The sequence below is a fragment of the Penicillium argentinense genome (genome assembly GCF_028826775.1).
Source record: "Penicillium argentinense strain IBT 30761 chromosome Unknown utg000005l_segment0_segment0, whole genome shotgun sequence".
NCBI lineage: Eukaryota > Fungi > Ascomycota > Eurotiomycetes > Eurotiales > Aspergillaceae > Penicillium > Penicillium argentinense.
The window spans coordinates 1,431,103-1,458,757 of NW_026622664.1; the positions used below are offsets into that span (position 1 = coordinate 1,431,103).

A 27,655-nucleotide genomic window follows, 5' to 3' on the forward strand; every position below is an offset into this window, starting at 1 on the left:
TTGTAGATATATAATCATGCAAAGAGTGGGGGAATGAAAAAGATGGGAGTAGCTTACCATTAACGTGGTGAGTCTGGGATTTGACCAGCAAAACGCCAGACGTGCGGGAGAAAAGGAAGAGGAAAAAGAAAGCGAAGCGAAGAAATAAGTGGATTGTGTCAGCTTCCTGCGCTTATCCCAATCGGGCCGGGCGGTCTGCGGTCCTCCGCATGCTCGCGCGGCGGCAACGGCGAGTCTGGCGACTTCGATATTCGTGTCTCATTTCATGTGCTCGCTATGAATTTCCTGCTGCTGCTGTTCCTCGTTTTCTTTGCCCCCTTGCTGCTGTTTGCTGGTATGTATTTTTCCGCAGTCGAGTTTCGAGCTACCCTAGGGTATACAGTATATTTTGGTTGCTGACATCCGACAGCTTGGCTGGCGGCCTCATCCTGTCTAGGGAATCGCTTTCGCACTCGCGTGGGTGGATTCTCGGTACGGCCGGGTCTGGACTCATATGGCCAGAGCTACCTCCGAACGATGGCCAATTCAGGGCCTGCATTGTCCGAGCAGATCGAGATGGATGACATGCTAGCCGAGCCAGGCACGCATCGGCATTTTGAGGAAGAGGATTGAACCCTGCGCTACAAGCCACAATCGAATACCTTAGAACTCCAGGTCCGATTTCTTGGGCATTCCGCCTTGTGCCGAGGTATCCTGAGCTTCCGTATCACCCTCGGCGGGCGGCAAGCTGAACGGTTTAATCTCGAACCTCCGCCGACTCAAAATGAAAGCCCAATCTTGTCCCACATTCTGGTCACTTCCACCACCACGTTCATGAAGCACCGGGAGTCGATGGGTCTTGAGCATGCCCTGCGGGGACTCCTCCTGTGATGTCGCGGCTCCCGATGTTGTGAGGGCATCCGCGGAATGGGGGAATGGGCAAAGTTCGATTACGCCGTCGCTCAGCAACTCGATCCAACGAACCACACCGGATGAACGAGGGAACAAACAAAGAGGAAAAGTGATCATCGCGGTTACACGAGTAGGATACGCGCTGAGCAATGCCTTGAGGGAATGGAGGAATTGCAGGACATATTCGGGGTGGCAGGACTCGGCCGGGTACAAAGTCGGGTTGAGCAATGACGGTATCACGATGCGATGGATAGTGTTTGGCGCACTCGAAGCAATTGCGGTCTGGAGTCGGCTCAGAACCGGGGGGAAGGGCGAGTCTTTCGTGGGCGTGAAGGGGATGAACGTCATATTGGTGATGGAGGGGTGGGCGAGGCGCTTGGTGAGATCGAAAGCGTGACAGAAGGCAGGCGGCTGTTTCGCGTTCGGATCTTGTTCTCCGGTAGCTGCTGGTGCCGAGGCTACGGCAATTATCAGTCTTCTAAAGCTATTCCAAGCTCGCTGTTTCTATGGGATACTCACCACCTCTCGCGCCAGCCACTCCAGCGCCAAACTCGCCCAATCGTTCATACCGCCAGGCAATCTTCATTCGCTCGTCCTTGCGCTTATCGGATCGCTTCTCCTCCAGAGACTCTGCAGTGCCAATAAGACCCGGTAGACTACGACCCCATTGCTCGGGCACCGCGACCACATGAACCTTCTGGTCTTGAACCACACCTTCCGCCGCGTAGTATCGTAGCAATGCACCCGCAAAATCCGTAGTACCGTTCTCCTCAATCAGCAAGCTCTTGCCCATCGGGAGACCAGCATGGCCCGCAAGAAGATTGTCTAGCGACGGAGTACCTGTCGAAGTTGTTGGTCGTCCATCGTCGGGGGAGGGGCGAATGCCTGGAATTACTCCAGGCGGGGCTGGTTGTACGGCACTGGCCGCAGACCGATCAGCGCCTGCAGACAGGCCGACATTTCGCTTTCGAAATGACATTATGCTAGTGTCAACAGGAAGGAAAGCGCAGTGACTGACGTGAAGGGGATGGTTGCCCTTGGCTGGGAGTGACTGCAAATCGTTATCGGCGGGGAGCCAAGCGGCAGAAAAAAAAAGAAAAGCTCCCAACTCCGAACAACTCCACCTTCAAATCCTACCACTCCTCCGCCTGTTGCCCCCGGACTTCAATCCACCCCTGCGCACCCTCCGAAGGGGATTCATTCCAGTCGCGCATTGTTACTCCGCTACTTTTCGTCCTATCGTCTTTACATCGCCGATCGCAAAGCAACCATGTCGGACCCTCTGCTCTTTGAAGATACCTTCACCGTGACTTCGGTCAACCAGCAGAAATATGACCGTGTCTCGCGTATTACCTGCAGCTCTACCGATGCAACTATGAGCTTCACCCTCGACATTAACACCGATCTGTACCCGTGCGCCGTCAACGAGACGCTCTCTCTGGCGCTGGCCTCTACTCTCTCTCTTGACGGCAAGGAGGACGCCCGCAACAGCTGGCGCAACGTTGCCGATGGCGACCAGACTCTCGCCAACGAGTACGACTATGTCTGCCATGGCAAGGTTTACCGATTCGAGGAGGGTGCGACCAAGGATACCATGTGAGTTTTACCCGATGCTTGTTACAGGCTGATTCTATCTGGGAGAATATTCCGCTGACACAGATTCCATAGGGCTGTGTTTGTCTCGTTTGGTGGTTTGCTGCTTTACCTGGAGGGTCCCTACAAGAAGCTCGTTACGCTGCGGATCGACCACGTCTACCTGCTTCTGAAGAAATAGACGAGCTATGCTCTCTGATTCCTGCACAAAATTCAATGAGTACGGAGGCCTCGGCTTTTTGGAAATCCTGGCGTGATCAGGTGGAATTTGAGGGGATGGTATATTTGGGTGGATTATCATATCTCTTTTGTCGGGTTATGCAGCGTTGGCGTTTTCTTTGCATTTCGATTTGGGTGTACCAATAGATGACCCTCTATTAAAATTGTGACATTGCTCAAGTCACCCTTTCACCACGAAGCTGTCTTTTTTTGTGATACTAAAGCACACTAAGTGGCCATTGCTGCGGCATCTCGAGCCGTCCATTCTCAGCAATGCAAAGCCAGATGGCACAATTGGGGCAGAATCCATACGGAAGCCCAAGGCCTCAGCGAACGTCTAGACCCTGGCCCCCGTCACTCTACCCAGGCTTCGCCCCGGCCCCATTGTGACATTGAACGTCCCGCGGGGTGGCTCTGAAGAGGCGGTGATCCGGTGTGATGAATATAATTGTTAGGGGCCAGGGGCCAAAATCTTTAGAGAAAGGTAGGATAGACACCTGTGAGCCATGTTTTATCCCGAGTGATTGATAATCGGAGCTATTTCTGCTTCATGGACACCATATACATGTGGGACTAGTAGTCACTGATGCTGTGCTAGCGAGTCAATCCATGTCTCCCACAAGGCTGCACACCCCTCGACAATTTCTACGGATGATTGCGGCAGCTTCGCAGTCCACTGATTGAGATAGACAAGTTCGACCAGGCTGGCTATTCTTAAATTGGTACACACTGCGAGGGATGCCAAGCCCAGCCTGGGGGCGATTCAAGCGGAATGGTGAAACTTCCATATTCGACCCACCATCGCTTTTCAGAAACGTAACATGTCCTGTCGATCATCGCATCCGGCTGCAGTCGATGGACGCATGTACCTGGCTCAAAGACGGGTCTCGAATTCCCACCCATTCACCATCGCCCGCGGGGCCAGGCGACCCAGGGTCAAAGCGACGAGAGGCAATACCCTAATACGTCCAGCAGCAAGTGTTGTCTCAACCTTGGAGAGATAAACCAGCACCAGATGATAAATAAAATACAAGATGCAAATATGCCTCTGTTTGATGAGCTAGATCCCTCGTCATCGCGTCTCCTGACTGGTCAGGATGTCGCACGGCGTGAGTCAATATCCTCGATTCGGACCCCAACCAACAGCACCTGAGAGCTCCCAGGACTAAGATCCCCTGCCAAGGTCGCCCCCAGATCCTTCAGCCTGAAAGCCTAGATACAAGGGGATTGTTAAAATTGGGGGCAAGGAGCAATATCCCAATGGCAGCAAGGTATTGGGTTGGCCCCTCGAGGGTCAATGCTCTATAAAAACGATTCGCATATCCCATTTTCGAACTTGATGCGCAATTGCTCTCCTGGTACCTCGGACACGCCTCAAAATGGGCTCATTTGGAGGTGCTATTTTGTTGCTGCTCCCTCTGCTTCAAGGTGCCAATGCAGCTGCTGTACAGAGGCGATGGGTTAGCACCTTGACCTCTGTCGTGACCGTCCCTGATCATTCAAGCCCTGTATGGGATATTAGTTTTGTCGGCGCAAGCTCAACTGCAACCCCGGTGATTCAGTCTGAGCCTTCGACCACGACGCCTTTCGTTCCATCGAATGAGCCTGAATCCGAACCTTCTACTCCCCAGGTACCACATTCGACTCCAACTCCAGAGCCGATTCAGCCTCCCTTTTCTAGTCCACTGAGGTCACAATCACCGACTTCGACTTCATTGTCTTCGTCTTCAGCTACCGAGCCTCCCAGACCTTCGCCCGTGAGAGGATCTACCTCGGTGCCCACTCAATCTCCCAGCTCTGTTCCATCTCAGCCTCCTGCCTCTAATCCGCTGCAGTCGCCCTCGAGCCAGGATCATACTTCTAGCGAGGCAGGCCACTCCAGCAGTGAGACACCCAGCGACACCCCAAGCAATACACCCACGCCGGATCCCAGTCAATCGCCCGGCCCTGGGTCATCTAAGCCGCCAACGCCAACACCATTGGTGCCTTCGTCTAGCGGAAACTCTGCTACCAGCGACTCGCCTTCAAATAATGCAACACCGAGCGAGACTTCAAGTGACACTCCAAGTGATACCCCTACGCCCGATTCAAGCCAGCGACCGAGCTCTTCCCCATCTCAAACACACAAACCCACGTCCGCTCCGCTGAAGTCCTCCACTACTGGAAAGCCATCTGGTGGGACTTCTGCCCCCATCCATAGCGTAACAGCCATTATATCATCTGGCTCAGACCTCACCTCTCTCCCCCCAGCCAATCTGCCTTCAAGAGCAATCTGCCCACGGGCACGCCTACAGGAGAAGAATGGACCAGTCTGACTCCTCTTCCTTCTGGAACTCTGACGGGCGAACAAGAGGATGAGGAGGCAAAGAATTTCATTGGGATCCTCGGCTGGTTCTGGAACAACAAGGATGACCTCGATGACGAGAGATCCAGACAAGAATACAAGGAACACCTTGACGAGACCGAAGATTGGATTGAGAATTACCTTTCCAAAACCGGCTACGATTCGAGCAAGTCTCCTTGCTCGGGCTCGTCCAATTTGCTTGATACGCTCTCGGGTCTTGCAGAAGATGTCAAAAATGGTGATAGCGGCAAAGTTGGTGCTTTGTTTAGCTGTGCCGAGCCGTTGATTCAGGATCTGAAGGACAATTTGCCTGACGAGGGTGAATTGTCTGATGACAATCGGAACAAGATTGAAGAGGACACAGAGATTCTTCAAGGCATTGATAACAGCGTCGAAGATGCTGAAGATGAGCCTGATGGTGATGACAATGGGGGAGATGATGACAACGGGGGGGACGATGATAACGGAGGGGACGATGACAACGGGGGAGACGATGACAACGGGGGAGACGATGACAACGGGGGAGACGATGACAACGGAGGGGACGATGACAACGGGGGGGACGATGACAACGGGGGGGACGATGACAACGGGGGGGGACGATGACAACGGGGGGGGACGATGACAACGGGGGGGACGATGACAACGGAGGGGACGATGACAACGGAGGGGACGATGACAACGGAGGGGACGATGACAACGGGGGAGATGATGACGGTGGCGGTGGCAGTGACAATGGAGACGATAATGACAACGACGATGATAACGATGACGACGACGATGATGACAACAAATCCTCGTCGTGTACATCGAGCACAACATACACCGTCTGGACTACAACAGACATTGTCATCACGACTACAACGGAATCAGGTGGCACGAATGTCCAAACTGTTGTCACAAACACCTCGTCTTCATCTGATGTGATCACCGCATGTACATCGACCGAGAAGGACGAGACTTTGACCACTACAATGGGATCTGCATGCGAACGTCGATCTCCAATGACATTCGAGACTCTCGGGGCAATTGAAACGGCGTCGAATTCTTTGGATGATGACAATACGAGCACCGAAGCCACTCCTGGATCGAGTCCTACCATCACCTCGACGCCTACACAAACCACCACGGCCACTAATACTGAAGCCACAACTACCGCCGATGACGGCGATGGTGATGAGACTACAAGTACAGACGGGGCCGCAATGACCACCGATACGCCCACCACCACTACAAACCAAGCCACAACCACCTCCCTTGATGATGAGTCATTGTCGGATCTTGATGATCTCCTCAGCATTTATGATGCCATCACATCAACAGCTGCTGCAATGCAAGCCACCCCTACAGGCGATGTCTACATCGCGGCAGTGAAGGAAAAGAAGGGTTGGTACTGGTACACATGGATGGTTGAGCACGGCACCTATCCTGACTGGTGTGTTGATGGAAATGATAGCCAGGGCCAGTCGAGAGAGTATGCAGGTGACTACGACGGCATCGATGATGTTACCCTCCCGCACTCCCTCTCGGACGCCGACCAAGCCGAATATGTCTATCCGGACGATGATGACACCGCCACGCAACTCCGCGACTGTGTTTTCACCCCAGGAATAAACACCTTCCGGTGCGACGGTCTTGAAAACCCCCATCAAGTGTGAGACAGACTTCAAGGTGACCAACGGTACACCGGCGCGCGATGAGATTGTCCTGGACGAGGATACTTGTCTGCCAATCTATCCTCTTGTCAAGTGTGAGTTTGGCAAGTCTGACGGTTTCCACTCTATCTCGTATACTTCTGATGGGGTTCTCATGACGGTGGCAAGCTACGATTCGTGGTGGACATCGTCTATTTGAAATTAGAATAGGGTACTGTGTTTATTTCGCAATTCGAATTTCTTTCTTTTCTCCAACCTCATTTTCAAGAATTCTATCCTTAGCAATTATATCATGACACTTTGGGATAAAAACACCGAAGAAGACAATTGATCTCATATTTCGTACTCAAGATCCTCAGTTCGAATCTGGACGTGAGCATGAACTTTACGACGAAATGCATCTGATTCATCTCAAGTATATACAAACGACAATGAATCAACTCTTGGTATCGTCCTTACAGATCTTCATATCATTCTGTACAGATTCACGTCTAGATTGCATATAATTACTTACCACAATGCGAGGCAGTCGGGTATTCCAAACGACGATGCAGACGCGCCACAATATCCAAGTAATCCGGCTCATTCTCCGCTGTGAGAATACCATGACGGATAAAGAAATCGATCATGATAATCGCACAGTTCGGCTTGAACTCCCCCCGAACCAGCGCCCCTTGCACCTCGGAGACAGAGAGCAGTTTGAACTCTTCGACCTCGTTATCTCCTGGTTTCGGGGTGACAGATGGGTCGAGCTTGAGATCATAAACATACTCCACCTCAGGCTGGAGAAGACCCGTCTCGCCGCCGGCACGCACATCACGCACATGTGTGTAGGTGACACATCCTCTCGCAACGATCGAGGCTCGAACCACCGGCTCCGGGAGCGAGGCCTCCTCCATTGCTTCGCGGACAATGCACTCGAATGGCTTTTCGCCTGTGCACATCCCGCCGGCCACGGTGTTATCCAGCATTCTCGGATAGGTCTGTTTAGTCTTTGCGCGACGGGGCACCCAAAGCTTCACTCCCTCTCCATCCTCTACGTAGCCGGTCATATGGGCTCCGTAGGTCACCACGCCGAAGAGGCATGATGCACTCCGCTCGATTTCAAGCAGGTACTCTCCGCCCGGCGCAAAAACCGGGTATTTTTCATTGCGCCATCCCTTGAGGACTTCGAAGGTATTCTGCTTGACTGCTTCGGCAATGCTGTCTTGAACCAGCTTACTGCGGAGCGCGGGGTCTGCATTTTCCGGAGTAAGGAGAGTCACGGTCTTGGCCTCGGAGTCAATCTTCCAGTACTCCTGCGGCCAAGGGAATCGCTCGACAACCGAATTCAGCATGTATCCCAGCGTGGCATCGTATCCAGATACACGGAATGCATGGTAATTGGCAAGATTCGCGGTATAGGCGGCGCGATTGTCCTCGTAGTAGGGGAAGCTGGCGGGCATCAGACAATGCAGCGGGGTAGGTGCAAGCTGGGGTGCAGTACTTATCGCATTCGCGCACCAGATCCAAATTGGACTTGACCATATTGGCTTTCCCAGAAGCTCGACCGGGTATGAACGAACCAAAGCTGCTCAGAATTGACAGAGGTGACAACAACAACCTTAATTTGGAGTCGTCGGAATGGCTTAATCTGCCAAGCCCTTATCGCCCGATAAGGGCAGCTCCCCGCAGTGGCTTCCTGTTTGAGACGGGTTCTGTCACCGACGTCAAAGAGAAACCGGGCAACTCGACCTGCCTTTTGTACCCCACCGAATCCTTTTCTCTCACGCCCTCGCCCTCCTTCCATCCCCGCGATCGCTCTCGCCCACTCTCCCACCCACCACGATGTTCTCGGTCGTCATCCCGGGCCGTCCGTGCCTAACAGACATTGTCCCGGTGGACAGCCAAGCAAATGGCCAAGCAACCAAATTTGCCTTCACAATTCCCTACAGCCCACCCTTCACCGACATCGTGGTCTTCTTCCTTCCCGGCACTGTCCTCCCCCCAAATACCGGCGCCGCAATCTACGCCCAGCTCCCCGACCAAAACGGCAATCCGACTGACTTCCGCTTCGTCGGCGCATTAGCAAACGAAAAGCCATCGGGCATCTTCAGCGTGCGCTCGCCCGCGCAAGGCAATGGCACCGGCCGAACAGAGGCTGAGGAAGAAGACGAGATGCTGGACGAAGGATCCAGTAATCTCGTCTCCAGCGCCGCCAACGGCATCGTAACCCTCGGCATCTCAATCGAGGCGGCAGAGAACATCGCGCCCCAGCTCTCTGCGCTGGAGGCAGAGCGCTCACAGAATGCAGCCTCGCGCTCGATGGATCTGGTGCGGCAATCTGGATCCGGTGCACAGCTGAATCAAAGTCCTATTTCGACAAAGGTGCTGGCGCAGCGGATTATCGGGAGCGCGTTCAATTTCCTGGCCAGCTTTGCGGAGTCTGATCCTTCGAAACAGGGCCATGATGTTGTGCCGTTGAAGAGTTTTCGCGATTGGTGGACTAAGTTTGAGCGGCGGGTTGAGATGGATCCGGCGTTTTTGGAGCGCGAAGATCCGAATGCTAACTAGTGGTTGCGTTTTGCATCTTCGGGCTGTTCAGCTGTACGATGTGGATTTGGTGCGAAATTTCCATGGGGTACGTTCAATATTGGCTGGGAAGAATTGAGAGACTGAGAGTCTGAGAGGGATTGAGACGACAATTTGGAGTCTAAATGTTACGTTTGCATTCTTTGAGCGACTGATAATTTCTTGATGTGTCACGATACAAAATTTTCGTTCTCATATATAAAAAGCGAGATTATAATCTATCGAGTGTACGTTTTAGTCCAATTATTTAAGTGTTCTCATCGTTGTGCTTAATCAATTTCAATGTAGAGATGAGTATTATATACGAAGGCCCCAATAATCCGCGCTCAAAATTCGAATGTACTGACATATATACCGGATAATGCCTGGCAAGGCTTGGCGCTCTCCTTCCGTTCTAGTGCTCACCCCCTCGCCGCTTTTGCTCACTGAGTAGAGTTGAGCACGGCCCTGACCGACCTGACCTGATCAGGGAATTGCTAGGGACACAACAGCTTTTACTACAGACAGGGAATTGATGCAGACAGAGCATTAACGTAATCCACGGCCGACCTGTCCACACGGCCGACCTGTCCACTTTCGCGTCCAACCTTCCGGCAACATCTTTCAACGCGTTGTTTTTACACCACCAGCATACAAAATGCCTCTTTCCCAAGAAAATCGAATGCAAATGGCTATTGCGGCTTACAAAAACAAAAAAATTGGATCAAAATCAAGGCTTGCGGCAATATTTGGAGTGCCTAAATCCACCTTACTGTCTCGGCTGAAAGGAATCAAACCACGGTCGGAAACACGCGCTAGCGGCCATAGATTAACAGCGACTGAAGAAGAAGCACTAGTTAAACGGCTACTAGATGCTGATAAATGAGGATTTTCAATTCGGCCAGAGTTTCTACGTGGAATGGCGCAGAATTCACTCCAAGCGCGTCTACAGGATCCTTCAGCAACCCTTGGGGTTAACTGGGCCTACTCCTTTACGAAACGCCGTCCTGAAATACAAACAAGATATAACCGGAGGATTACATACCAGCGAGCAAATCAGGAGGATCCAAAGGTTATAAAACAGTGGTTTGCGACCGTATGAGAAGCTATTCAAGAACATGGTATCCGTGAGGATGATATCTGGAACTTTGACGAAACCGGCTTTGCAATGGGGCTCTGTTCAACCTCTAAGGTTATCACTGCGGTAGATCGTAGTGAAAGACCTCGGAGAGTTATTCAGGGAAATCGTGAATGGGTTACAATCATTGAATGTGTGAGCTCGAAAGGCATTTCTATACCTCCATGGGTCATTTTAAAGGCTGGATCTCACCAGGCCGCTTGGTATCAAGAGCCTGCTATCAAGTATGGCTGGGTTCTTGCAAGAAGCCAAAATGGCTGGACAACAGATGAAATAGGCCTTGCTTGGCTAAAAGAGACATTTGAGCCATATTCTAAACGCCTTTCAACCGGTGCGAAACGATTACTTATTCTCGACGGCCATTCTAGCCACCAAACTGCAGAGTTTGATGCTTTTTGCAAAGAGAATGCAATTATCTGTCTCTGTATGCCTCCTCATACCTCTCATCTACTACAACCACTCGACGTTGGTGTTTTCGGCCCGTTAAAACGCTCTTATGGGAAATTGGTTGAAGGAATGATGACTGCCGGCAACAATCATATCGACAAGGAAGACTTCCTACACCTATATCCTCCTGCACGCGAGATGGTTTTTAATCTAGAGAATATACGGAATGGCTTCGCAGGAGCTGGTCTTAAGCCACTTAACGAAGACCGGGTCCTCGAAAAGATTACATTTCAACTTCGGACGCCAACACCACCTCTTGTCGAAGGATCAATATCCTCTACTTTTCAAACACCTGAGAATCCTCGCCAGCTATATCATGAGGTCCGCAGTCTACAGAAAAGCCTTCGAAAAAGAATGCTCTCTAGTAGCCCAATTTCTCATATTCAACATCTTGAAAAGGCTGCGCAGATGGCAATGAATATGAACGTTCTCCTCCAACAAGAAATCAAGGTTCTACGTGCTGAGAATGAGCGGAAACTGAAAAAGAAGGCAAGAAGGCGTGGTAAGATAGGCGACGATCTCTTTTTATCTAGAGATGATGGTCAAAATCGCGTTCAGCAGCTTGATACGCAGCCGAACGAGCAACATAGTGAGCCTTCTGCTAGGCCATGCCAGCGAGCTCCACGGCGCTGCAGTGGGTGTGGGACTATTGGACATACTGTAAGAAGTTGTCCTAGTAAATAGCTATATATTCAGCGATTAGATAGACTAATATAATTTTGTCTCGTGGGTGAAATGCCGCAATTTTATTGAGGGTGCGGTGAAAGTGGACAGGTCGGCCGTGTGGACAGGTCGGCCGTGTGGACAGGTCGGCCGTGTGGACAGGTCGGCCGTGGATTACGTTAAATCCTGTAGTGTCCGTAACAATTCCCTGTCTGTAGTTAGTAAAAGCTGTTGTGTCCCTAGCAATTCCCGTCATGTCATTGTATCTGAATTAACATAGCAACATCATTCTAAATGCCTATACCATAGTACAGTACAAATCACTAGTTCTTCCCGTTCCTCTATTATCTTCAATCCTCTACCTCTTGGATTTTCAAGTATGGAGCCTCCAACTGAGCAGATCTTTGATAGTAGAGAGCTACTAATAGCCTCTGTGCATCAGCATGCTCTCTCCCAAGGCTACGCTATCGTCACTACAGGAGCAAATGCAAATCGAAATGTCTCTCTAGGTTGTGATCGTGGTGGCAAATACTATGATCGGGTGAATGTGGCAGAAGGGGCAAATCGACGGTTGACAACTACACGACGGATTGGTTGTCCATTCAAGCTATATGGAAAGAGGATTCCTAATAGCGAGAAGTGGAAATTAAAGGTACGAAACCCAAGTCACAATCATCAAGCTGATAATAGTATGATAGCCCATCCATCTGCTCGCAAATTTACAGAGGAGCAGCTTCAAAATATCCTTTATATGTGTCGGGATATATTCTCCTGTCAGAACAAACTAGCGGTGACCCACTGCTAGTGACCGATGGATAACATCCCTTGCTTGGTGTACGCATTCTTGCGCTGGACTGTGGCCCCGGTGTTGTGACCGCCGAAGGCCGGCGTGTGGGATCTAGGAATGTTTTCCAACTAGACTGAGCATGAACATCTATCGACAGAATCAATTGACTATTTGCTTTGGAGCATATAAACTGTCCACTTAACTGTGTACACAGTACCTAGCTGGTGATACCAACAATATGTCTGAGGTGGGATCAAAGCCTCGTGATATCCTTGCTTTAATTATGAGAGAGCATCCAAATACCCTAATTACCCCTAGGGATATCTATAATGCACGAAGTGCCTTGCGAAGACAGAAGCTAGGTGATAACACTCCTCTTGAATATCTACTAAAGTATCTACAGGAAAGCTCTTGGAAATACGCTAAGCAAGATAGTGAAGGCCATATCGTTTTCTTTATGTTTGCACACCCAGAGTCAATTAAATATGTTACCCAATATAATAGAATTTTCGTGCTAGATTGCACTTATAAGACAAACCGATATAAGATGCCTCTATTACATATTATTGGTATATCGCCATCAAACTCGACGTTTAGTACTGCTTTATATTTATGCAGAATGAACAGGAAGAAAGCTATATCTGGGCATTAAAGACCTTTTTCACATTTATTAACCCTTTACCCTTTAATCCGGTTCTTTGTACTGGTAGAGATCTTGCCTTACTAGGTGCAATTAAAGTCGTCGTCTGCTGTCAATATTCGCATTTACTTTGTATATGGAATATTAATAAGAATGTGACACAAAATACGAAGCAGCACTTTACCACAAACGATGAGTATCAAGAATTTCTAAAGTCGTGGAATCAGCTAGTCTATTCTGTGAAGAGCTGTAGCAGAATTGATTTAATTGTACTAGGCCAACATGCAGTCTACAACAATCTTGAGGAAAGAAAGAAGAAGAGACAAGAGTCGGTCGCGGTCCTTAAGAGTGCTGGTCCCGTTTCGGATAGAATCCTCAAGAACCTCGTGATGGAATCGCTTGGAATCCTCCTGCCAAGACGGTGTCCGAAAGGCCATGCACATGGTTTACCACCGGGCTCTGGCCCGTCACATATTCAACTACTAAAGAGGAGTATAATATAAGGCTACAAGCCTTCGAAAAGCGATATCCCCTACCCCCTATTCGATATATTAAAGAAACATGGCTAATTTATGAGGAGAAGTTCATAGTTGCATGGACCCGGCAGTGCCTTCATCTAGGTAACTCGTCTACATCCCGAGTTGAAAACTCACATGCCTTCTTAAAAAAGCATATAGCAGCTTCAACTGGAGATATATTACTTGTATTTGAAAGGATTTCACAGGCTTTACAAGCCCAACATACGACGCTTGAATATGACCTTACAAAAGACCAAATTGAAAGGCTAGTAGTGCCATCACAGGGACTTTATACTAATATTATGACTAGAACTTCTCGGTATTCGATTCGACGAATTAGTGAGCAAGTTTTGAAGGCTAAAAGTGCTACGGATCTTGCCCTTTACCTCCATGTACGAATACATTCACCAGGACATTGGGCCTTCCTTGTGTGCACAGGTTTTCTAGTCTACTGGAGAGTAATAAAGCTATTCCACTGACTGATATCCACCCGTTCTGGAAGACTGGCCTTTGTGATACTCAATTAGAATATCTCCCACTCTTAGAGCCTGTAGTTCCCCTTCCGAGGCCTAAGAAACGGAAGTTAGATCAAATAGAGCAAGATAAAGGGGCCAACGAGGGTGAGGCTATGCAAAAGCGAAAGAAGGCACCGTCAAAGTGCACTACATGTGGAAAAATAGGGCATACACGAAGATCCTGTAAATAAATAGACTGAAATTCTGGGTTCTACCTGGATCGCAGACATACCTCGCCCTTGCCCCGCGTTAACAAATGTGGAGATGATCGGACCATCCATCACGAATGTGGACCATTTGTGCACACCCATTGTAAATACCCGAATACTTTTTGATAAATGGCTCTTTACCCCAGCCGTATCAGAAGCTTGTGGAAATTGCTCTCTAAGTCACCAACACCCGCAGGCCGCTGCTATCACATGACCGCACCTGACTATGGGGGCCATCTACTAACTAAGCTAACACGTATGTCGTCAAATGGTCTCACTTTCAAACCCCGACGCAAATATTTGATCCTCCCCCACATAGGACGATCTACACAATGTCTCCCGGAGACTTGTTGACGGAGATCGCATCTTTCAAGAGATACTCCGATGCAGACAGACCGTACGTCAATCCGACAAGAAGAAAAATAACACGAACGCTGACCTCACCAGACCAGGAACACCTCGCCTCAATCTTTTTATCAACTCAGAAACCACATCGCACGCCCACGACACCTACTATCGCGTTGAGTTTACAATCAACCGCGCTAAAGATGACCCAGAGAGACGACCATTTATCATCCACTGGGATCCCATCGAAGACGGATTCAGCCAGTCTGCCCTGATACTTCGTTGCCGTTCAGCTTTCCAGCCAGAAAAAGGCTTTGAGGTTCTCGATATTGACACGTCCGAACTGCCCACTAAATCCCTTCATCCTAGGGAAGTGTCCACCAAAGACCCTTTCTTCAAGCAGTTTGAACCCGGCACCAGCGCCTCCTGGTCCGTGGATTTGCCATCTGTCTATTTCGACGCCCGACGCTCAATGAATGGCTACCACCTCATCTGGGTAGGCGGACAGATTCCCTTGTGGGATTGGGGGACGCTAGCGGAATATAGCGAATCACGTCGCCGGCTCGCTCCAAAGTCACCTGCGATAGTACTTCCCAATGGAGCATTCCAGTCATTCACGGTTATCGACGATGAAAGCGATCTTGAAGATGACGTGGGAGAATGGGGTTCATCGCCGCGACCGATGTCCCCGTCTGCTCGGGTACCGGACTCTCCGGTACTGAGTATGCAAATTGCTGGACCTGAAACGCTATCCGTGAAAGATCGATCGCTCCAAGGGAGACTTCACTATCCTGTTACCGTTATGATCTCATATGACGCAGCGCCAGGCCCAGATAATGACAAGAAGCCGATCGTATTCCACGCGTCCATCTTCAATATTATGGACAGTCACTATCATGGGTTCCGGCTCTATGTTAAAGACAATGATGAGTGGAGGGGCCACAATGTGAATGGAGAGCTCCTACACCACGTCTACAGCTCTCCACCTGAGCTGGTATGTGTTGGTCAGAATAAACGGAATGAATTTCAGACCTTGATGCCTGGTGAGTCTTGGTCGTTTACACGGACTGTGAGCGATTTCCCGAAGAACTTTGCGCCCGGGGATCGGTTTCGGTACGGGTTCAATGGAGCTCCTCTTAGCTGGTGGGATTGGGGCAATTTTCACGATCACAACGATACTCTCGTTGCGGCTGGAGAGATAAATGTTGCTCGCCCGATAGACAATGATGGTAGGCCTGAGCTTGTGGTGCCGGCTAGTAACTGGGTTGAGTTTACATTGGTTGAATGAAGACATGTATCACTGCAAAATATTCAGAATCAAACCCCTGCTTGCATCCAGTACGTCTATTGAGGCAATTAGCCACCAGAATAATCTCTGCTGCTCGCATCTCCCAGTAGTGGTTCCGTCTCGCCTTCTCGTGGGATATCATCTGAAGACCGCCGACGCAAAGCTAGTGCGAGAAGGATTGTCTGACCGATGGCAAAAACAAAGCTATCAACAATAACCCAACCGATACTCGCATACCAGATGATGAGGACATTCATATTTACCTGGCCCTCCAGTTTCTCATAAGGAAACGGAAGAGCGAATATCCATGTCACCGAGAGAAGCATGAACACAAATGCTTGCACAGCAAGTCCGTGCAGACTGAGGGAATTCGGAAATGGGACTGCACGGATCGTTTGGGCTTGACGATAAATGCTGAAGAAGCCTAGGAATGTAATGATCGGCCAAATGAAGAACGAGTGTAGAGCCCAGTATCCCACCAACCAGAACCTCCGTGACCAGGGGCGCATTGGAACGATGCCGTCGATGAGAAGAGGGATGAGTGAAATGAGGAGGAAAGCGGTATATTGGATGCAAAGTGAGGTGCGGCGGTCGCTGTAGCGCAAGACTTGAACGAATCTAAGGCGAGGAATTAGAAATTTATACAGCTCTTTCCTCGAGAAAAAATGGTGTCAACTCACAATGCTAGGAAAAGGAGCGTGACCACGGCACAGTGAGCCAGACTAAACCAGTCGCCTGCAGAGTAGGGAAAGTGCAAGAAAATGGTTTTATCTGAGGGGTCATATTGATTGACAAGTGTGAAGATGTAGATCGTGACATTCTCTGTTGAGCTGATGAGATTCCACAAAACGTATGATAGAGAGATACCCTCTATGCTCTGCCTCTTTTGAATGCGCCATATTTGTGGTGCGAATGAGCTGATTGCGATTATCAGTAGTATACTGCTCGAATTAGCTTTTCACATCCTTCTTCCCCGTGTTGAAGCGGGTACACATACATTCGACACCATAGAGGTGGTTCTGGGAGTGTCATATTTGTGCGGTTATGGCAACCACTATCGAAATTCGAGACTGATAGTGGGAATATAAGCTCAGGAACTGTGGTACCGAGCTTCAGACGGTGGTGAATTATGTCTTGGAAAAGTTGGAAGACGGAAAAGGAAGATGGCAAAGGCCCCGGAGGTAAAGCCAGGGCAGGAATCCGGCTCGGCGGTTCCAAGTTTGGAAAGACAAGTGTAGTGTAGGGGAAAGTGGAGGGGCCGTTAGCAAAAGAGGGGCTGTATCAGTTGTAAAGGGAATACATTCTTGGCAATATCCTCACAAGATGTGAAACCTGCTCAGGAGATAATGCCTTGGAGGATTTGATTCCGAATGCAAACTACACGAAGACTATGTAGCCGACGAGTAACAATAAACTAGTGTAGTTTTACATTTGATTTAAACTGGGATCAGTCTGACTGGTTAAGAAATCATGAGCTGTGAGAGTCATTATATACGATCTTATCCATCTCATTTATAAATATCGGATGAATCCATTTGATGAGCCGCCTCTTCAGCCTAAAAGTCTATACCAAGGAAGATCTGAATGACCTGATTTAAACACAGATGCTTATAATTCAAAGAGACTTGTATTTCTGCTTCTAAATTGCGTGGGTATCGGTGTTGGGGCCCATCAGGCTTCGTTCTACCCCTGCCACTAACTAGTTAATCCTGCTAGCTACTAGTTAGCTAGCCCATCTCGGGCCATGCTGTTAGCCTCGCGCTATCTCGAGCGCATCAACTTCTTAACGCCCCAAAGAGCCAATAATTTAATCCGCAGGTGGTATCTGATGATCCGTTGGATAAGGGCTCTCTGGACCCCGAAGGGCTTGTTTGTGGCGGTTGGGGGCCGGCCCCACGGGGGGCCGGAGGGAACATCGCATTAGAGATTTCGCAGCACCCCATCACCTGTCTTCGTATAGGATACTCTTGGTATCCGAGACATTTTGGAGCGTGAAAGTACGCAGGCAGTCTCAGCTAAAATTCCTATTCCTATCGGACTGCTCGCATATCTCCCCTGTTCAATGTTGCTCGCAACCTGAGCCACTTCCCCCCTGTCCGCTGCGAGGTCCGTCAGAATGGGGTTGGATTTGTCACCATGGCCTACCCAGGGCCCTTACAATACCTTGGGAACCGAAGAAACATCGGGCTATGTCGTTTATCGCACTTCAAATTTCTGTCATCAGAGAAGTGCATTCTCCGGGTTCATCGACGGCCTCATTTCTCAGGTCAAAGAGCGATTATTTTCCGACTACAGCCCCTCAACAAAAGATAAACAAGAAATTGCAGAATACATTCTGCATCTCGGGATCTGGCCCGAAAACAGTCGAGTTATCGTTGTCGATCCAGCAGAGTTTGATCCAGCATCGCTAGACTCAATTCTTGCTCATTTTGAAACCTGGAAGATCTCTCAGGAGAAGCCGGACGGGTCTGCGATACACTGGAAGTGTATCATATACGACGAAATTTCAAAACAGGCATTTCAGAGCTCTCCGTCTCAGAAATTGGGAGAGGAAAGCGAGCTTGGCGAGAATGGATTCCTAAAGGTCGATGATCTGAATGCTACAACGCCAGCTTCGGGTTATGACGATGATAATTACGATGCTTTCATGGGAGGGGAACGATCGGATCGAACAACTTTTAAACTAGATACCCACAAGAAAGAGATGGAAGCGCTGTCGGATTCTGAAGATGATGAGTATGACGGTTTTCTTGGAGGATCTTTTTGATGACCTGTTCGAGAAGGTCTATCGTTATGCGTATGCCGAGATCCAGGCTCATAGCAGGTTTTAGCCCAGCGAAATTTGGTATTAAGACCAGCACCTCTTTTCATTCACGATTGCTTCCTCCTAGCTGGTAAATTTTAGCGGCCCTCCGATATAGTGGGAAGTAGTTCAAAGTCAAGGCCAGAGGAAGCGACACCGGCACACGGGTAGAGAGTAGTTCGCCCTTCAATGTGACGTTCACAATGAGATTGTTATCAAAGGTCCACTCGACTAAAACTTTCTTGACTCTACACCGGGCTTGCCAATAGCAAGGAACTAGTTTTGCGAATGGCTCGTCCCCCAACTGTGATAGGAGTTCCGTTCACGTTACGACGTAGACGGACCCATTAGTCTGGAAATTCTTCGGAGGAATCCTCCTTCCCAATCAGGATTTTGTAGACCCTTGCACTAGTTTCAGAGCTAGCCTGATCCTTGACAGTCCAGTGAGGCTCGGGAGTCACAAGTGCGAGATGCGGTCCGGCGGCTGAATCCTCCTAGTGCTTCAGCTCCGGACAACACAGCCCCGATGTGCCCTGCATGTTCAATCACAAGGCTTAAAAATGGGTATGAAGGCAGCCGAAAAAGATTGGGGCTATTCGGGGCTGAACCGATGATAATTTTTTTCATAACATAACAAAGAGCTTCGCAGCTTCCGCCCTTGAATCGATTTGGTAGCGGCCAAGGACAGAATCACCGATTTGCTGTCCACATTTTTCCGAATTCAGTCGTGCTGGCATGAACTTGCTGAATCAGGGTCTCGGTAGATGCCTAGCGTGGATTATTCCCTGACAATAGCAGCCCACTGAGGGTCGCATGGAAATCTGGGGGCCGCAAACTTCCGAATGCTTAGCGAAGTCGCCAAGCAACGGTGACCGATGGGCCCTCTTGGCAAACACTTTAGACTTTCCACCGGCAGTCTGTTCACTGAATCTCTCGAGAGGAATGATGGTAGCACATGCGCGTGGGAGAGCGGTCGTTTGGAAGTTATGAAGGGAGTGAGAAAGAAGAATAGGAAGTGAGACGAGAGTCCTCATCACATGACTTTGGCAACGGGCATCGGTCAACAATGTCCGTGTTAGCACGTGTCGCACGTGTAAAAAGCAGCTTGGCGAACGGAAGTATTTGTTTATCAATGCTAGTTCTGCCAGGAAATGCTTCCAGGGTCTATACTGGCGTACTAGTGTGATAGTATGCAGGTCTCCTCGGTTCGACTAGCCGGATGACTGCAGCCGCTAAATCTATAGATCACCCGATCTTGGAGGGTTACATTTTTGTTAAGGGGCCATGGAACCCCCGGAAATGATCTTAGTTGTGATTCTAGATATGTATTAGTTGTATAGATACCTAGCTTATCGTATTATACACTAGAGTAGTTTGCCATTTCAGCCTCGGTGGCCCCATGGGCACCTATTGGTAGGCATGGGGCTAGTTTCAACACAAAATAGGTATTCCATTAGGTCAGGTACAGACCCACTGGTAGCCACCGTACGCCTCAAGCATATGAGTTGATTGGCTGTGAGTACCGGGACTGTAAACTACTATGTGCTTCTAGTGCGTGTTATCATTCCGTCCACATCTAACCGACTCAAACGACCAACCTGGGCTTCAGAGAACGGGTATATACCCTGAAGTACTACCTAGGTACACGGAACACTAGAAACGGATACAGCAAAGCGGAGTTTCCGTCACCTATTTCACTGCCACAGCTTTTCATCATCATGCCGCCCTGGGTAATCCCACCCAGGTTTCAGTATACCAGGCCCTGGAAGTTCTGGGGCCACCGGGAACCAACGATCCACTGGAGAGAACATACACAGCCACTCAAGCACACTGCTGCAGTGGTTCCGCTCAAGCATAGCCTTCTCGCTTTACTGGTCTAAACAGGCTAGTTTCGAGGAGCCTTATATGCAGATTAGAAGCACTGATGATTATTTGAGTACAACGACACCTTGTGGTCTGCAAAAGTTGCTATTAATGGTCATGTATTTACCGAAATAGATGTATAAAAGACGGCTGTTGCACTAGTCGAGCTTCTGTAACCCCAACCAACTCGTCTATCTCAAAACGGCATGGAAGGATCCAAGGCGGATTCTCCAGGAATTGAAAATCTTGCCTGGGTGCAATAGCCTGCAAAGGTATATGGGCGAAACTTGAAACGATATTTACCAGCCTTGGCATACGAAGATTCAGACGAATGCTCCACATTGGGCCAGTCAATACTTTCCGAAGCCGGGCAAGCCGTGGAAGTCATATTGGCGTGTAAGACCCAGGAGGGAATATACCAGCCAACAGAGAGAAATAGACATTCGATTGTAGCCATCAACCAGGTGGTATGAAGGAATTCGATGGATCTCAGTGGTTTCGTCGGGATATAGAGCCAAAAGTATCGAGAACAGACGAGAGCTCATTCTAAGCACACGGAATGGCTACTCAAATTTATCGAACTAAAAGCCTTGGCCTGCAGCTTTGAAAGCAAAACGAAAAGAAGCCCACATGTGAGTCTGTAGGAAACACACCTGGTCTCCCCTGGTGTACCTTTTTCCAGGGCCCGAGGGCTGTGTCTATCGACGTTAGACCCCAATTGGCATTGGGGGCGTATTCTTTCATTAAACAAATACTCCAGGCGTATATAACAGAGTTTTGAAGTTGTCGATAATTTGAGTCAATTGTACCATTTTTTCTGGAGGGAGAATGGCGCGCTCTGCATGGGCCTCGTCCCAATCTCTGGCATTTTCATGCTTTTTTCTTTCTTTCATCGTCTCAGTTGCAAACTGCTTCCCTTATGTGGATGTTGCTAGTTCTGCTGAGTATTTCAATACAAGCCTCGAAACCGTCTCCATCGTTGATGAAAGAAATCACCTGTACAAGAAAGATGACAAGCCATTTGAGCTTAGAATCCTTCCACTTGGTGCCTCTATCACTTATGGATATCTTTCTGAAAGCGGGAATGGCTACCGCAAGCCTCTTCGTGACCAACTTCGGTTCGATGGATGGGCAGTGGATATGGTTGGAACCAAGACTCACGGCAGCATGAAAGACAACGTTTGTCACTCATCCTTGAACCCGTGGACGATTCGTCTAACAATCCCGGATTTGCATAGGAATGCGAAGCCCACTCCGGAGATATTATCGACGAGGTCAAAGAAGCAGCGAAAGGGTCCTTGTCATACAGACCGAACGTGGTCCTCATCAACGCCGGCACGAACGATTGCAGATTGGACACAGATATCCCGAACACTGGCGAGCGCATGCGATCTCTCATCAGCACCCTCATAAACGCCGATGGAATGAAGAAGACAACCATTGTCCTGTCAACTCTCATCCCATCTAATGAGAAGAACACGACGAGAAACCGACCTGGAGTCAACGACCAATATCGCAGCCTGGTCAAATCCATGCGTGACGATGGTGTAAATATTGTCCTGGCGGACATGGATCCCCCTGCGCCTGCTGATGCCAGCGGTTGGATCTCATGGCCCGATGACTTTAACCACAATGGCGACGTTGATGATACTCATCCCAACGATCATGGATATGCTAAGATGGCTCGTATTTGGTACAATGCCATCAATGATGCTCATAAACAAGACATTATCGAAGGGCCCGGTGTCATGTCGTCGACTACCTGTGACAAGGAGTATGGTGATGGTGTCTATGCTGGCGGTCTCACGCAGCAGGGAAGCGGAGAAGATGACGGTATCTATTATCATTCGAGTGAGCCCATGGGTGTCATCTTCGAGGTCGAAAGTGAAAAGTCCGATCTGAGTTGGGGTTTCACACGGCTTATTCGGAGCGATCGTGATGATCTTATCTTGTGGCATCAGAAAGAGGGCAAGGTTGAATATACCGTGTGGAGAAATAGTGGTGCGGACACCGATCGTTTTCAGCAACTGGATAGTTTTATGAGTGTGGATGATAATTGTATCCCGCGGGGGATTCGATTTATCGATATTAACGGCAAGTGCACCAGGGTGATTCAAGTCATTTCAGTGCTAACATCGATATAGCTGACGGCTTGGACGATTTCATTTGCATTGCCAAGGACGGGACTGCCTATGCAAGTGTCAACCAAGGGGACGGCAATGAGGTCCGTCCTCCCAGCTTCAAGTCCATCGGAAAATGGAAGGATGCAGAACCTGGATATGATCAGTCTCATGTTGTGATTGGCGATGTGGATGGAGACGGTCGAGGTGATTACTGCGTCATTGAGGGCAACGGCGATCTCACTTGCTGGCGTAACGGCTGGATCGGTAAGTCTTTCATTTAAAATGCAAATGGGTATGAACGGATTTGCTGATCATCTGCTCAGATGATGCTCCCAAGTACTGGCAGCCGCTCGGAAAGAGATTCACAGGCAAAGGGATGGGTGATATCGCGGGTGTTCGGCTGCTGGATATAAATGGTGATGTGAATTCACCCCGAGTTCCAATCCAAGCATCTTGAACAAAGAAGAAAACTGACCTCCTTCGATAGGGTCGTGATGACTGGCTATGGGTTGATGATAATGGTGCAACCTACACCTGGACCAATTCCCGAAGCTGTGTCAAAGGTAAAGAAGGCGACGGACTCAACATTGTTTGGCGACAGGGCTTTCAGAAAGGACACACCTCAGGACCAACCCACAGCGGCATGACAGACTTCGACAATGTCAGCCGAGGAGAAATCAGTTTCCCGAGAATCTATGGCACCAAGCAAGACTTTGGCCTGCATTCCCGTCGAGACTATGTTTTTCTGGAGTACAAAAGTGCCGGGAAGGGAAAATATTCGTACAAATTCCACGCGTTCAAAAACACTGGAAGTGGAGCGACTAAGATCAAATGTAAGAGCCCTCACCCAACCCAAAAGCTCTTCTTGGCTTCGTGGAAATTCTGCGATGAATATCCACTGACAATTCCCAGCGGATGGCAATCGATATTGCAACATGATGGGTCATGACAATGGCATGATGGACTATGTCTGGATTCTGTCCAAAGGAAGTATGCATATATACCCAAACAAGGGTCTTACCAGTGTTCCTGATGACGGATCGAGTTTCTGGGGCCCAAATAAAGGTATCTTCGATCCGCATACCACGGGTCCGAAGAAGGATCTAAACCGTCGGGATCTACATCTCGTCGACTGGGATGGAGATGGAGCCTGTGATATCGTTTGGACCGACCCGGATAATAAAAACCGTGTCAGTCTCTGGATCAATCGCATCAAAGACACTGGTGACTTTAACTGGGAATACCATGTAGACCCAGCACCAGACCTATACTGTCCAGAGACACGGGGGATTGGCGTGTTCGACAACCCGGTTCATATGGCCGATATCTCTGGATCCGGCAGGGCAGACTACCTTTGCGTTGAAAAAGATGGCCGATCTTGGGGATGGACTCAATCAAAAACAGGGTCCTTTGAATACATCGATCAGTTCAAATTCTCCGAGGGTAAAGATCGAGCCAATCTCCACTGGGCCGATGTTGACGGTGATGGCAAAGCGGACATGATCCACACCGATAAGTTCAATGGCGATGGCTCTGTTTGGTACAACAAGGGTCGAAAAGACATCGGTGGCTCACGCTATTGGTGGGATCCTGTTGGGGCGAAGTTCCAAGGTGCTGTTGAAGGCTCTTGTACCTATTTCCCGGACCTGGATGGCAACGGCCGCGCTGACATGCACTCGATCATTCACTCGATCGACAACACTGCTAAGACATGGTTCAGCCTATGCGGTCGAACCGACAAGACTGGCGACGATGGATCCATCGAGGACCCTGATCTTCCTGTTATCCCCGAGGGCGGCAATGTTGGGAATCCTACGTTGAACTGGGGAGCAGTGGGCACATCTGCTGAATGTAGCTCTACCCAGAAGCCCCAGATCCTGACAGAGTTTCGATTTGCCATCCAGATGGCAGATACTGCAGAGAAAAATACGCAGAAATGGGGTTTCTATGACACATTTTTCTCTGCGGGCCTGCGAGGTTCGAAAGATTTTGCCAAACAGGTGTCTGATGTGTACAAGACCATCGGTTATATGCTTGATGGCACCGCCACTTTTCAATTTCAGATCACTTGCGACTTTACTACAGATAACTGCGTGAACGGAGACCTTGCCTATATGAATGCGTTTCAAAAAACGATGAACATCTGTCCCAGGTTTTTCAATGACCAGGATATGACTGCCACGCTCGACAAAGTTCTTCATGAGCCAGCGACCATCAGAGAGGCACACCATGTTCGGTCAGCCGTCATTTTGCATGAGATGACACACACCAAATACTCGATGAGACTTATACCAGACTCGGTCGGAGTAAAAGCGTATGATTACGCCTATGGCTGGGAGACCTGCAAGGAACTTGCTGAAGGTGTTTTCAATCGAGGCTGTCAGAAATGGGCGATGCTCAAGGGAGCTCTGTGTCAGGTCCCAGGCAGCAACCCACCGCAGGACGGGATATGCGATGCAAAATTCTCGGCTATTAACGCCGATACCTGGGCCGTGGTCGAGGCTGGAATCTATTTCAGTGACCACTGGAAGAAACAAATTCCCATTACTTCATCGACTGGCGCATCGACGTCTATCAAGAGAGATGGATGTGTCAGTCATGATGCTCTCATGTTTGATCATGGAAGTGCATATGAGATTAGCGGTATCGTTGCATTCGGTGATTCTTTTGCTGCTGGTATGGGTACCGACCCGACGGAGACGGACTGTCGCATCGGCGGTCAAAATTACCCTGGCCTTGTTCAAAAACATTACAAGGATGCAGGTGATTCGCTCGATATCGAAAAGAAGATGTGTTCCGGTGATACAACGTCCGGTCTCAAGGAGCAGATCGAGAACTGGAAAAGCACCGATCTGTCGAACCTGGGAACATTGACAATGGGAGGAAATGACCTTGGTTTCTCGGACATCGTGTGGAACTGCGTCGTAACCCCAAACACTCTGCATTTCGGATCGACATATCGACAGTGGTGCGTGGAGGCAGAGGATAAAGCCCGTAACATGATGAACGATCAGGGGGATACTGGTCTGCGGTCGAAACTCAGTGCGCTTTACTTGAGTATTCTCCAGAAGGCCGCGCAGCCCGACTTTCAACTATTCGTTGCTGGATACCCAGGTTTCTTCAACCATGATACCTCCGACTGCGATGATAGCACCTTCCATTACTTTTGGGCCGCATACAAGCCGCCTAGTGATGGACCATTGGGGCGAATCGTTTATCTCACGAAGTCTCTGCGCAAGGAACTCAACGATCTGGTCACGCAGCTCAACAACGTGATTGAAGACGCTGTCAGAGATGCCAACAAGGCGGCAGGAAGAACCGCTGTCCACTATATCGACATCCAGTCAAAATTCGACTCACATCGCTGGTGTGAACAGGGAATCCATGAGCCTGACCCCAAAGCTCCGAACACCTATTTCTTCTTGAGTGCATGGAACGATATTCCTCTGGCAGGCAGTGCTTCCACGTCAGATTCCAACGACATTTCAGCTCTGCAGCAAAATGGAATCAATCTTCCAGATGCAGATACCTGTAAAGAGACGCAGGGCGAGAATCCGGATCCATATCAGAACTTCTTGTGTCTTGCTTCAAAAGCCATCGCGCTTGAACCAAATGGATTGATGGCCTGGTCGTATGGTAATGCAACCGAGGCTCTCAAAAATGGAGACTTCAACAGCCAGAAGGTCAGCGGGTGGTATCCAACGCGGCAGATCAAAACATTCCACCCACGCAGTCCTGGGATGGCTCTGTACCGCGACGCTGTTGTCAAGCAGATTGATGCTGTTATCGCAGAATGATGAGCTGCTGATGACAATTGTATTCCAAGTCGGTCAGTTGGGTTGCGTCAGAAATGGTAGTTGAGGCGGAAGTCTTGTTCGTGATGTTGTCTGGTCTGTTTGGTGTGTTTGCACAGTCCCTCAGATAGCCTTCCGTATTTGGCAATGTCGTTCCCGCTCTTGCGTACTGCATACATACCGGATAATGTCTGGCAACCCTTGGCGCTCTCCTTCCGTTCTAGTGCTCACCCCCTCGCCGCTTTTGCTCACTGAGTAGAATTGAGCACGGCCCTGACAGACCGGAGCTGATCAGTGACCATTGTAATCAAACTGATCACTCACTGAGCCTGATCTAGGCACCCTGATTTGCTCAGTGAGCCTGCCATGATCTGATCGTCTGTTCGCGAAACAACACGTCGTTTTGGGAGTTTCTTCAGGTATCCTTTGCGATCGAACAAAAGCCACGAATAGTTGCCAAGAGTCTCGCGCCATCAACCATAGATTGATCAACGTCGACGCCCCGACCAGAAATGGTGACAGATATTGTCAAGCTGTTACTCTCTATGCGCGGCTCTCATGTGACCCGGCAAATTTTAAGTCTCAGACTATGTAGCGACACCCAAATCTGACGAACTCGCTTTTCAAAGGGCTTTTAAAAAATCATCACGAAGCCTTTGCAAGGATGCAAAGATGGGCCACACCTCACCCGGCAAGGTAGTCACTTCGATGGAGATCTCAGTCTCGTGTGGCGCATAGCAATCCAATCATTCTGCGCGTCTGCTTGGTTGTATCCACCATGCATTAACTAGCTCCCAACCAAATATATTATCTAACCATGGTTGGACGATTGACTTTATAGATTGGCGGTATGAATTGGATTAACTTCTGAGACTAGGCTACGCTAGTTAAAAGGTCTTCATTCGTCAAATACCCGTACATAAGCATAATTACCGACTATTGGTCATTGATGGTCGTAGCAGCCATTTGACTGCAGTGTCCGAGAAATCCCAGAGAGAGAATGGTAATGTTACGATCCCTGCAACAGCCCAAACTGCTGCAGAAGGATGTTAGATAATAACCGACAGCCAACCGTTCCAAGGTGAAGTCACGTGATGAATACCTTGTGACCCCAGGAAGCACAGCCAAGGCTAGTTCCAATTGATCAGCGAGCTGAGCGAAAGCCTGAGCAAGCCTAATCGCAGAATCCTACTGCTACCTAGGTTGAGTTGACAAAGTAACTTACAATCTGGTTTATATTTGCATCGTTTCTTAAGAACTCGGCTAATGA

The 27,655-nt window shown here is 49.3% G+C and overlaps 11 protein-coding genes across 11 annotated transcripts; 8 read left to right on the forward strand and 3 right to left on the reverse strand.

Annotated features, from left to right (window-relative positions):
• Window positions 1–276: 276 nt before the first annotated feature.
• Window positions 277–612, forward strand: N7532_005331 (uncharacterized protein; the record flags this gene model as incomplete). The annotated part of the gene is made up of 2 exons (XM_056617825.1): window positions 277–334; window positions 410–612. The coding sequence occupies 2 exons, from the start codon at window positions 277–279 to the stop codon at window positions 610–612; spliced, it is 261 nt and encodes an 86-aa protein (XP_056473984.1).
• Window positions 613–642: 30 nt separating this feature from the next.
• Window positions 643–1,870, reverse strand: N7532_005332 (elongator complex protein 4; the record flags this gene model as incomplete). The annotated part of the gene is made up of 2 exons (XM_056617826.1): window positions 643–1,369; window positions 1,407–1,870. 2 exons carry the CDS (start codon window positions 1,868–1,870, stop codon window positions 643–645), a joined length of 1,191 nt encoding a protein of 396 aa, XP_056473985.1.
• Window positions 1,871–2,161: 291 nt separating this feature from the next.
• On the forward strand, window positions 2,162–2,665 carry N7532_005333 (DNA-directed RNA polymerase core subunit RPB8; the record flags this gene model as incomplete). Its single annotated transcript, XM_056617827.1, has 2 exons — window positions 2,162–2,487; window positions 2,560–2,665. 2 exons carry the CDS (start codon window positions 2,162–2,164, stop codon window positions 2,663–2,665), a joined length of 432 nt encoding a protein of 143 aa, XP_056473986.1.
• Window positions 2,666–4,082: 1,417 nt separating this feature from the next.
• On the forward strand, window positions 4,083–5,653 carry N7532_005334 (uncharacterized protein; the record flags this gene model as incomplete). The annotated part of the gene is made up of 2 exons (XM_056617828.1): window positions 4,083–4,837; window positions 4,954–5,653. The coding sequence occupies 2 exons, from the start codon at window positions 4,083–4,085 to the stop codon at window positions 5,651–5,653; spliced, it is 1,455 nt and encodes a 484-aa protein (XP_056473987.1).
• A 398-nt stretch (window positions 5,654–6,051) lies between these two features.
• N7532_005335 (uncharacterized protein) lies at window positions 6,052–6,705 on the forward strand (the record flags this gene model as incomplete). The annotated part of the gene is made up of 1 exon (XM_056617829.1): window positions 6,052–6,705. The coding sequence occupies one exon, from the start codon at window positions 6,052–6,054 to the stop codon at window positions 6,703–6,705; it is 654 nt and encodes a 217-aa protein (XP_056473988.1).
• A 503-nt stretch (window positions 6,706–7,208) lies between these two features.
• On the reverse strand, window positions 7,209–8,229 carry N7532_005336 (thiamine pyrophosphokinase-related protein; the record flags this gene model as incomplete). Its single annotated transcript, XM_056617830.1, has 2 exons — window positions 7,209–8,174; window positions 8,206–8,229. The coding sequence occupies 2 exons, from the start codon at window positions 8,227–8,229 to the stop codon at window positions 7,209–7,211; spliced, it is 990 nt and encodes a 329-aa protein (XP_056473989.1).
• Window positions 8,230–8,529: 300 nt separating this feature from the next.
• On the forward strand, window positions 8,530–9,255 carry N7532_005337 (OPI10 family protein; the record flags this gene model as incomplete). The annotated part of the gene is made up of 1 exon (XM_056617831.1): window positions 8,530–9,255. The coding sequence occupies one exon, from the start codon at window positions 8,530–8,532 to the stop codon at window positions 9,253–9,255; it is 726 nt and encodes a 241-aa protein (XP_056473990.1).
• A 5,246-nt stretch (window positions 9,256–14,501) lies between these two features.
• On the forward strand, window positions 14,502–15,802 carry N7532_005338 (uncharacterized protein; the record flags this gene model as incomplete). The annotated part of the gene is made up of 2 exons (XM_056617832.1): window positions 14,502–14,566; window positions 14,617–15,802. The coding sequence occupies 2 exons, from the start codon at window positions 14,502–14,504 to the stop codon at window positions 15,800–15,802; spliced, it is 1,251 nt and encodes a 416-aa protein (XP_056473991.1).
• A 68-nt stretch (window positions 15,803–15,870) lies between these two features.
• N7532_005339 (PQ-loop repeat-containing protein) lies at window positions 15,871–16,834 on the reverse strand (the record flags this gene model as incomplete). The annotated part of the gene is made up of 3 exons (XM_056617833.1): window positions 15,871–16,420; window positions 16,483–16,719; window positions 16,800–16,834. The coding sequence occupies 3 exons, from the start codon at window positions 16,832–16,834 to the stop codon at window positions 15,871–15,873; spliced, it is 822 nt and encodes a 273-aa protein (XP_056473992.1).
• Window positions 16,835–17,918: 1,084 nt separating this feature from the next.
• On the forward strand, window positions 17,919–18,569 carry N7532_005340 (uncharacterized protein; the record flags this gene model as incomplete). Its single annotated transcript, XM_056617834.1, has 1 exon — window positions 17,919–18,569. One exon carries the CDS (start codon window positions 17,919–17,921, stop codon window positions 18,567–18,569), a length of 651 nt encoding a protein of 216 aa, XP_056473993.1.
• Window positions 18,570–21,296: 2,727 nt separating this feature from the next.
• N7532_005341 (uncharacterized protein) lies at window positions 21,297–26,388 on the forward strand (the record flags this gene model as incomplete). The annotated part of the gene is made up of 6 exons (XM_056617835.1): window positions 21,297–21,647; window positions 21,707–22,562; window positions 22,613–22,855; window positions 22,915–23,012; window positions 23,079–23,424; window positions 23,504–26,388. 6 exons carry the CDS (start codon window positions 21,297–21,299, stop codon window positions 26,386–26,388), a joined length of 4,779 nt encoding a protein of 1,592 aa, XP_056473994.1.
• Between the last annotated feature and the right edge of the window lie 1,267 nt (window positions 26,389–27,655).